This window comes from Anopheles funestus, chromosome 3RL (assembly GCF_943734845.2).
Source record: "Anopheles funestus chromosome 3RL, idAnoFuneDA-416_04, whole genome shotgun sequence".
In the NCBI taxonomy this organism is placed as follows: Eukaryota; Metazoa; Arthropoda; class Insecta; order Diptera; family Culicidae; genus Anopheles; species Anopheles funestus.
Window position 1 is genome coordinate 46,475,196 of NC_064599.1, and position 9,950 is coordinate 46,485,145.

A 9,950-nucleotide genomic window follows, 5' to 3' on the forward strand; every position below is an offset into this window, starting at 1 on the left:
ATTTGTACTACATTCAGTACTTAATGTTGCATGCAATCAATTATGGCGATCGTCAATGCAAACAAGGAAGCTATTGAACAAGTTTCCATTATCAGCGGAAGGAAAAATCCATCAAGTGTAAATTGATGTTGCATCGGTAATATAGTACGAATAAATACATATGTATGTGAAAACATGTGTACATGTTTAGGATTACACAGTATTGAAAGAATCATTGACTTTATGGCATATGTATGTACCATTTAGTGTTTGATTAGCTTATGCACTTTTAACCGAACGCTATACGCTAGTTTTAGACGGTTATTTGATGTCTCTTTACCATATTTTACTTAACTCATATTGATAGACTTGATATATAGCCCTTTGGCTACTAAGTTATTGCACATTGCACAGATTTGGTAAAAAACTATTTCGGATAAAAAAAACATTTCAATTATATACAAAAGTTTTTACCATATAGTAATATCTCACATAGGTAAGTTTATGGCGACAAACATGTTTTAGTTTTTAAACGGCGATTAAAGTTAGGTCATTTATGCTGTTAACTGATGCGGAACTTTCCCTTTCTTTTCCACGTTTGCTGCAAGTCACTCGGTGTGTCTGCATTATTCCAGTGCCTTGAAGAGGTACATACATGTATATCCCGATAGGACTCCAGCCAGGTGTTGGGAACCAACTGTCAACGGCAAGCACTTGTTTCGTTACTTCCTTTCATGTGACCAAACCGTGCGGAGTGGGTAACGAAGTTGTGAGAGAAAGTTCAACGCCAAGTAATATTGAACCTCCCCGTGGTAGAGGCATGAGAGAATAGCAGTGTGTAGGTTGTAAATGAGGCATCGCGGTAGAGGATGACCGGTTGAAGAGATGGTTGTGCCACCTAATGCGACGGGTGAGGGAATGTGTGTGAGTTTACGAGAAAGAAATTCCGCATAGCATGTATGTTTCGCACTCACCCAACCCGCGGATGTGTGGTTTTTCGTTCGTTGGCGAAGAAAATAAGAGGTAAAACATTTTATAGTAAACATTTCTTTCTTGTAAACTCAGTACCGTCTTGGCGGCAAAGGTGTGCGGATCGTTGAATGAAGCTACAGTGCATTAGTGAGGACAAATTCTGTGCTTGTTGAATATGTGATGGATTGTTGGTGTATTGTTTCTTCCACCTACGAATGATGGGTACTTCATTTTAAAATTACAAATGTGCATGGTTTAAATGGAACGTTCATGACAGTCGTCGTTGCTATTGAAGAAACGAACCTGAGTGATAATCGCATTGCTATTGAAGAAACGAACCTGAGCGATAATCCCATTGGAATGATAATCAGATAGCGATTACGTTTGCAATTTTTGAGTGTTGAAAACGCGTTGAAAACGTATCGACTATTTCGTTAACGTTCATTATGAACAGCAAAACTAGCTTCAAGCTATTCGAAATACAGTGAGAAATCAATACTAAAAACTGAATAGTACAGTTTATAAGAACATAAAGTGTTTTTGCTATTTAAGTTCCCGTTACCGATCGATTCGGTAAAATACTTACATATATAAGGGTGGCTGTCACTGCAAGTATCATAAACATGAGGAAGTACTGGGTAAGTGATTGTTCCAGTTGTATTTGAAGGAATATTTTGGGTTTCTTTTCAAAAAATAACTGCCGTTTTTGTACTACAAAAGCAAACTGATACAAAAATAGGCATTTTTGTAACTATCAATAACATTTCACTTTCTGAAAGTGTTTACCACTTGTCAACATTTAGTGACACGATGTTATTTGGTTGAATATTCAATATTGGGGTCATCGATGATTTTCAACCTGTGTTATAAAAAAGCAAAACAAGAATCTGATAATGATTTATCATTACAAAGGTAGCTGCGCAATTGTATCGATTCGATAATACTTATGAAAACCACTCGAAGATTGCACAGTGAAATATATTGAAAGCCCATAATTTTGCGGTAGACGAAAAAAAGCTAGAAACGAAAATAGTGAAGAAGATAAACAATAATGTAGGTACGAACATAAGCAAAAGAAGCGGCATAATGAAGCAAGCAATATACTGGTTTAAGTTTCGTGCTTCAAACTTCCACTTGCGATCGTTTGTTGTGGATCGTGCGCACCCGATAATGCATAGCCGAGTGCGTGAATGGTGATGCGCTGATCAAGATGATTTGAGTTTTGTGAAGTGTTCATCACAGAAAGAAAATGCGCAATTGTGTTAAATAGAAAAGACGTAGGACTATAGACAGAATAGTGCAAAAAGCAGTTTGATCAATGTGGTAAGAGCACTTTGAAGTGCTCTCGAACAAAAACCAATTTTTGAACTGGTCGCAGATCGTAGATTGTATATCAAGAAAATCTGTGTTTCAAATTGTAAGGTCAGTGAGTTATTTGTGATCCTTTTGTTGTTTTAATAATATTATAGTCTGATGAAAAATCATCATTGTAGCGCATAAAATGATAATCAAAAGAAATTATTCTCCTTCGTCTTGCTTAATGACGTATAACATCATGACCATTTCTGGCTCGCTAGATTTATTTTTATAACATAGCCGGATAATCAGTCCTTGCTATATATCTAATCCAATAGAACCGTGTCTATTATTATTACGAATATTGCAGTTAATGCCAATTTATCAGATCGAGCTATTGAGTATATATGACGTCAAATCATCTTCATGCTAAGGTGCATTTTTAGCTGAAAGTAAACAAATTAATTTTCGCTTTTGCGCTAGTAAAACCTCCCTGTATAAAAAAAAACTATTTTATAAGTAAAATCAGAATTTAGGCGCCAGATACATAGACGAGGTACTATAACAAAACCATAGTAAAAACACTTCTAAGCTATCTAAGTTAAAAAGGATTTGCCTTGTTTATGTACTAATATGTCTTTAAATTAACTACTAATAAGACTATCTAATAAGAATGTAAATTTCTTGTACACAGGACTTGCTTCGAGTATATAATGTCTAGAAAAGGCCAAGGACTTTTGAGGTAGTAGTGCCACAATAGCGGAAGAAGAAACTTCTCTGCAGTGCTTTAACAAACGTCATATGCTTCCTTTTTGCTCCAACATCGTCTCACTCAAAGTTCTTAGTGTGTTATTAGGAGTTTTTACTTAAATTCTATCATGCTCGAGCAAAAATTGTTAAATACACTCATCGGAATTAGTTTGCCTTCATTACCGTATGCGTTCTAGACTCCCCGAGTTAGTAACCCTAATGAGCCGACCTTGAAACTGTTTACGAGAGTTTTTACCCTTTTCTCTTATATGAAGAATGGCATATAGTTGAGTTAGAATGCTTACTAGCTCTGTTGACTTATTTTATTTATTTAAATTTAACTATTACGGTTTTCAGCCGTATTGTCAGTCTCGTGTGTACACCTTTCACAAGGCATTTCCTCTTTGTACTTTGTCTTATCGCAGACAAACTCGGTTGTACACTCTTCAGTTGTCGCTTGCTCATTAAGTGTTCATAATTGACTTTGCGATGTGTGTAATCAATTTAATCTAAACGGTTTAAAACGATTTCTTAAAATTAGAATACCTAAGCAATAAAGGTGATTTAAGTTGTAAAAGCATCAATGTTAGAATTTTTTTTTGCAATTTACATGGTGCAGATTTAAACACAATTTATAAAAGGTACTACAGTCGCAGTGTACATCACAATTCCACATTTATATAATGATCTTATTTGATCTTGATTGATCTCTTTAATATTTAACGAGCAACATGATATCTCTAGTTCATAATGACTATACCTTTCCATTGACAACTGTGACTTTTCAGCTAGAAATAAATCTAGTCGCTAGATGTAGGTATGCAAGATACAGTTAGAGAGAAATCCGAATGTTAAAAAAATGGTATCGTTTTGAAAAGCTACACAAAGAGCGGCATTTGAAACGGAAGCAAAGTAAAAAAAAATGCATCCGAAATGAAGGATTCATGTAATGATTTTTAACAAAGGTGCAAAAACGGCCACCACTCATTCGAAAGAAAGACAGAACATGAAAGCATTGAAATAATTACCGCTTACACTCATGTCTGATCTAGAAAGAATGAAATAGCAGTCACCATTGCTGAAGGGATGAAACAAGAGGAATTGGTTTTCTGCAGTTTCATTTGAAGTTTTGCTGTGGATATACTTCGGAAACAGAAGAAAGTTTGTTTTGACCATGAACAATGCCCGAAGTGAAACAGAAGGTCCAATAATAACAAGATGACCTTTGCAACGTTTGTTATGCTGGACATTCGAAAATCGGTAAGTGCCGTATATGGAAGAGACAAAAAATACAAATAAACGTTTTACCACTGGTTCGTTCTTGATCTGATCGATTTGGCATCAATGGTGTCAGGCTTTTTAAGACTGTTCAACATTTTGCGTAATTCATCACGGACGACCGTATTTGACCGTATTGCATCTTCTTCGTATGCTGCAGAACGTGGGTAATGAAAGCTAGAGAAACACAGAATCCATTAGCATAGAATTGCTTCCTTAATGGTTTACCGGGTTTTACACTTTTGCGGCGTCGTCTTAAAGAACATTAAATGATTTATGAAGTATGGTTTCTTTCTTGGAATCAATGTTAGCTATTTTTGATTTTGGTTGGTATTTATTGCCGTGGGAAGTGTTAGTATTGCAGTTAACAGGCCAAGTTGCGCATAAATAAGTCTTTTAATGTTATTTATTTATTTATTTATTTATATTTTTACTTAATGATGACGGGTTTTTGAATCTTTCAATGTTGCTAATGTTGCTTTTTTCTTTCTTGCAGCTTCTTCTACTACTACCCTTCGCAGTCTTGGGAAGTAGGTCGCCGGCAGCTGTGTTTGAAGATGTGTTTGAACTAGGTCGTCCCAATGCAGCCTTCCTGGCGACGACCGAAAGTCGGAATGTAAGATTTAGTTACTATGTCGAAAGAAAACACTAAAGGTATGATGCATTATTACGTTTATTCTTTTTCAGGGAATGAAGGCATACTTGAGAAAAAAATATCGTCAAATGCGTGATCCACTTCCGCAAGCTTCAATGATGGCTGCTTACACTGCTGCACATGAGCGGTATCAAAACTTGGAGGAGAAACAGTACGATCGCGTACGTGTCGAAAATTTGCGCAAGTTGACCTCAGTTCGTACGAAGCGTTTAGATGGTCAACAAGCATCTGCGAAAAACCCGAAAAGGCTCGATATAATTCCGCGGGAAATGATTAAGTTTGAGTTATCTGATGCCATGATTTTCTCTCCAGACCTCGAATCACAATCTGCCGATCAGTCAAAAGCTCGCACAAAACGTGAAGAACAAGAGCCGGTTCGCATTGAGCCGGTTCCTCGAGAGATACTCCGATTCGAGCTAACTGATGCAATCGTATCTAGAAAGAAAAGTGAAACGGTAAACGGTAGTTCGACAGTAGCTCGAAGGCATCGACGGTCGGCTAGTCCCGATCCGCGTGATTACGTAAAGTTTGAGCTGGAAGATGCTAAGCGGTCCGAGGGGTACGCTGGAAAAAGCGTGAAGGTAACAGAAAATTTGCGACATCCCTTTACGTCTTCCGATAGCTACAGGCGTGGTAAAGTGTTTGATGAAGTAGTTGAGCGTCCGGTATCGAGCGGAAGGAACGGCGAGGCAAGCAAGAAAGAAAAACGCGAAAGTGCTCAACCTTTGGAAGACGACGAAGGAGGTGATATGAGCCCAGAGGAGTCTCGGCGCATTAAAATCAGAGGTAAAAAGCAGAAGCAGATTGCTAATTACGAGGACCTTCCTCTTGGTGTGCAGAAAGCGATTGATATAGCGCTTAAAGAAAATGAACGTATGAATGGAAAGGGTAGAGATGGAACACCGGATGGATCGGTAGTGCAATCAACTCCAAAGTACTTTTTTGGTAATAAGAAACCGAAGACGAAAAAACCGTATAGCAGTACGACAAAAATTTCAGAACCAAAGTTTGTGCCCAGTACCAAACTATCAGAAACACCACTGCCAGTTGTCGAAGAGGAGTCTAACGGACAAACTGGGTTCATTCCGAGTAGGCCAATGGGTATAGATGCCATAGCGTCTCCGGAAACGACCGATTCAAGCAAACCAATGGGCTCAACAATACAGGGCATCCCGAAAGCGTGGTGGTCGTATTCGGATCTGCGACGACCGAAACGGTTATATCACAAAGTTCCGGTACAACCATTGGTAATTAGTCCGCAATATGTGAATACTTTTAAGCCAGCCAGTGAGCAGAGCAAGATGAATGATCTTTCACCTGGTTACCATCCCCGATCGGTTTTCTTTTCACCTGCGTCTTCCAATTCGGTACCAGGTTCACAATCAACTGAGCATGATGGTTACAAAGCATCGCTGGCGGACAGTCCAGAAGAAGTGATCATTAAAGAACGACCCAAAATTCAATACGTGATAAAGGAGATACCAGTTCCAGTGCAAATGAAACAACCACGTACTAAGATTACCGTCCAACCTAGCATATCTATATCCTACGATAAAGATATCACGAGTCCAGGAACTAGCGAAAGTGCTATCGGTCAGGGATACGATAATCCTTACGGTCCTGTTGAACTTCAGTATGGCCGTAGTAAACCGATAAAAGAACAAGCACAGTCCTTCCAAAGTATGAAAATTGTGATTCCCGATTCTAAAGAAGAGTCTCACGAACAGGAAACCTATTATGATAGTAAAAAGTACAACCAACTGATCGGTTCAACGCATTCTTCCCCGACGCAATCTAATGAAATAGACACATCCGGAGGAAGTATTGCGGCTTTATCGGCTTTAATAGGACAGCGGCCGAGCGTTCAACTACAGGGACTGAACCAATTGCTACACATGCCCGTTCCGATCAGTAGTACTGAAAAACAGCATCGTCCTCAAGATAGCACGGCTCCAGTGACATTTCCGGAATCTTCAACACCTACACCCAAGCAATCTCGACCAGGTTATCGCTCAGTCCAAATCGATCAAGAACCGAAAGTTCATACAAAAGTCTATGATGACAGTATCTATCATACGGTACAAATGAACCCACATCTACAGATACCATCGCAAAAAGAATACACTCCTATCAAAGAAGATGTGTCTGACGTTTTGGACTCAGATTTTGTAGGACCCACTATTGGAACACCCAGCCATACAACGCATGTAGTCAGATCGCATAACCCAATTTCGGCTCAAATAGTGGAACAACACGAATTCAACGAAGAGGAAGCGGGTCATGAAACAAATGCATATCGTCACATTAATATCCACAGTACGCCTGCCACTCCTCACAGCGAATCAATATCACATCAGTATCAAGAGCAGCATCACCACCATCACCATCCCAGCAGCGAACATTATGATGTATGAAAATATACTTTGAAAGAAGTCTAGAACATGAATTATCTAATTTGAGTTGTTTTCTATTTGTTTGCAGGACTCGGAAGGATATGCATTCGGTTACAGGGTGCGCGATTTCCACACTGGAAACGATTTCGGACACGTACAGAACCATGATAATGGTGTAACGCGTGGAGAGTATCACATTTTATTGCCGGACGGTCGAGTACAGAACGTACGATATACTGCCGATGAGAAGGGATTCCATGCGGATGTTACGTACGAAAGTGTTCATCCAGCATCACACAGACGAAAGTAGATGAAGCGAAAAACTTTAACAATAGTATTCACAAATGATGGGTTTCGAGCACGAAGATATTTTTGAAGATTTTGTGAAGGCTGTTAAATTCTTCGAACTTAATTTAAGCTTTTCAAAGTAACGAAAGCTACTTCATGGAGGATATGAACAAGATTTCTCGGAAGGAAATGTAACTGTCAGCTATGCCACAATGTTAAAAACTTTAAATAGCTACACTCATCATAAGCGATTGAAATCTGCTATACCATCTGCTATTCTTTATGATTACCAAACGAACTAATATCTGTCAATATGGCACGTGATTTTAATGTAATTTTATTTATAACACGCAGTATAACATTGTTGTATTGGGTAAATTTGCAGATCACATCGCTGTTTTGATGTTGAGCTATTTGTTAAGTCTTCATACTGTGGTTGGAGCTGTGGTTTCGTCATTTCTTTGGAATAATTCTTGGCAACGGCGCAAGTTTCTTTAGAAGTTTAACTTTTGTGTGCTGATTGTGATGAAAAGGGATTTGTGCAATATGAGAAAATTTACTTGGGTTCATTTCTGCAGCCATGAATGAACCGGTAATTTTCTTTAGTTTTTTAAGTTCGTTAATGGCTACTATTACTTTAGTTTATAAGATCTCGATAGTTGTGTTACCGTAACTGTGCGCGGAAAAAATTTAACGCAAGTATATTTTTTGTGGGTAGCGTTTTGATTGGATATGTACACGAAAATATCAGATTTTTTTTTAAATTTAGAAATATTCAGTTCAAGCCAAATGAACACAGTACCTTTTTTTTATTTTGTTTAATTATGTAAATGATAGGCAGGAGAAAATGGTTAAAAATCAATAAACTAAATTCTAATTACATTAGCTTACGTACGATTATTTTTTACCAAAATAGCTAAAAACAATCTACCAATAAATGTTTTGAAAGCAAGTCACCGTACGATAGGGGCGGCCCGGTGGTGCATGTGAAAAACGGCGCCCGTCCACACGGCAGGGACCGGGTTCAAATCCCATCCGGACCGTCTCCCCGTAGCATGGACTGACTATCCTGCTACGTGGTAAAATAAGTCTTGATACGGCCAGGCCGTTCTAACCGAGCAAAAAAAAAAAAAAAAAAGTCACCGTACGATCATTCCCCAGGCATGGTCCTGAACTTCTTCTTCTTTCCTGGCCTTCTCACGGTTGAGCACGTCGCGAAGAAATGGCCTGGTTGCCAATCCATTTCTAGGAAACTCGGCATGGTCCTGAAGGGTTCTTTATTTCTTGTCAGCAACTGGCTTCACCAAGATGTCGAGTTGGATAGATCAACGCATTAACAGAATTTATATATGTAGTCGCACTGTTCATCAGTCGCTGGTGAATCGGTATGTTGCCGAACAGAAATAACTGAGCTTCTGGGCACAACATATACCTTTGGTGGTATCACAAAACATGGTCTCCATTTTGATTACCTTGCCTAAAGATCATACATATTGTTCCAATATTTCGAGTACTTCCAAAACCAGCATCAGTTATAAAACCCTTCGTTGGGCTATGATTGGAAGACGTTTTGCTGCAAAGGTAGCCGTGTCAGCTTTCTAAAACCGGCGATGTATTAGCAACCTCCAACTGTCGTCGGTGCAGAGTAAAGATTAGAATATTCATACCAGAAATCAGAGAGTATAAGGGTTTGCATATTTTGCTCATTTTTTGAGATTTATAAAAAATATAACTTAACACTAATCCTTTGACTACTTCTTTCAATTTGAACTCACTCACTCTCTACGCCTACTAGTGACTCATTGTTTTGTGTTTCAAATCACTTAATATGAGTTGATAAACGTGTTTTGTTACTCTATTTGGATTTAAATCACTCTATTGAGTGATTATTCATTCATTCGCTTCTCTTTCGAGCGAACCTGAATTTGAATTTAAATATTCATAATTTATATATTTATTCGAAGGCTTCATACTACATGGTTTAAATGTTTAATCGAAATTATATTATAATTGTATCACATGCTCTTAAGTGCGGTTTAAGGCAAAACATTCAAAACTTTCGAATAAATAAATAAATTCCAATATGTAAATTCCGAATCCAATGTGTAATAAGGATTAGAACTTGGTACAATATATTATATGGCAGGGCAAGTCTATGACATTTCATTGTTCTAATATCAACAGAAAATATCGGATAATTCTGAAGCTTAAGATATGTAACGTCTTTTCAAACTTTTAAAAATACCATAAATCCATAAATACCATAAATACCATAAATACCATAAATTTTCAACTATAAAATAAAAAAAGTTCAACAAATTTGGTAAAACAAAATTTAC

General features: G+C 37.9%; 1 protein-coding gene across 1 annotated transcript; it reads left to right on the plus strand.

Annotated features, from left to right (window-relative positions):
* The first annotated feature begins 273 nt into the window (after positions 1-273).
* LOC125768076 (uncharacterized) lies at positions 274-8,501 on the plus strand. Its single transcript, XM_049435264.1, has 4 exons — positions 274-1,589; positions 4,772-4,891; positions 4,963-7,338; positions 7,412-8,501. The coding sequence occupies exons 1-4, from the start codon at positions 1,575-1,577 to the stop codon at positions 7,631-7,633; spliced, it is 2,733 nt and encodes a 910-aa protein (XP_049291221.1). The 5' UTR covers positions 274-1,574; the 3' UTR covers positions 7,634-8,501.
* The last annotated feature ends 1,449 nt before the right edge of the window (positions 8,502-9,950 follow it).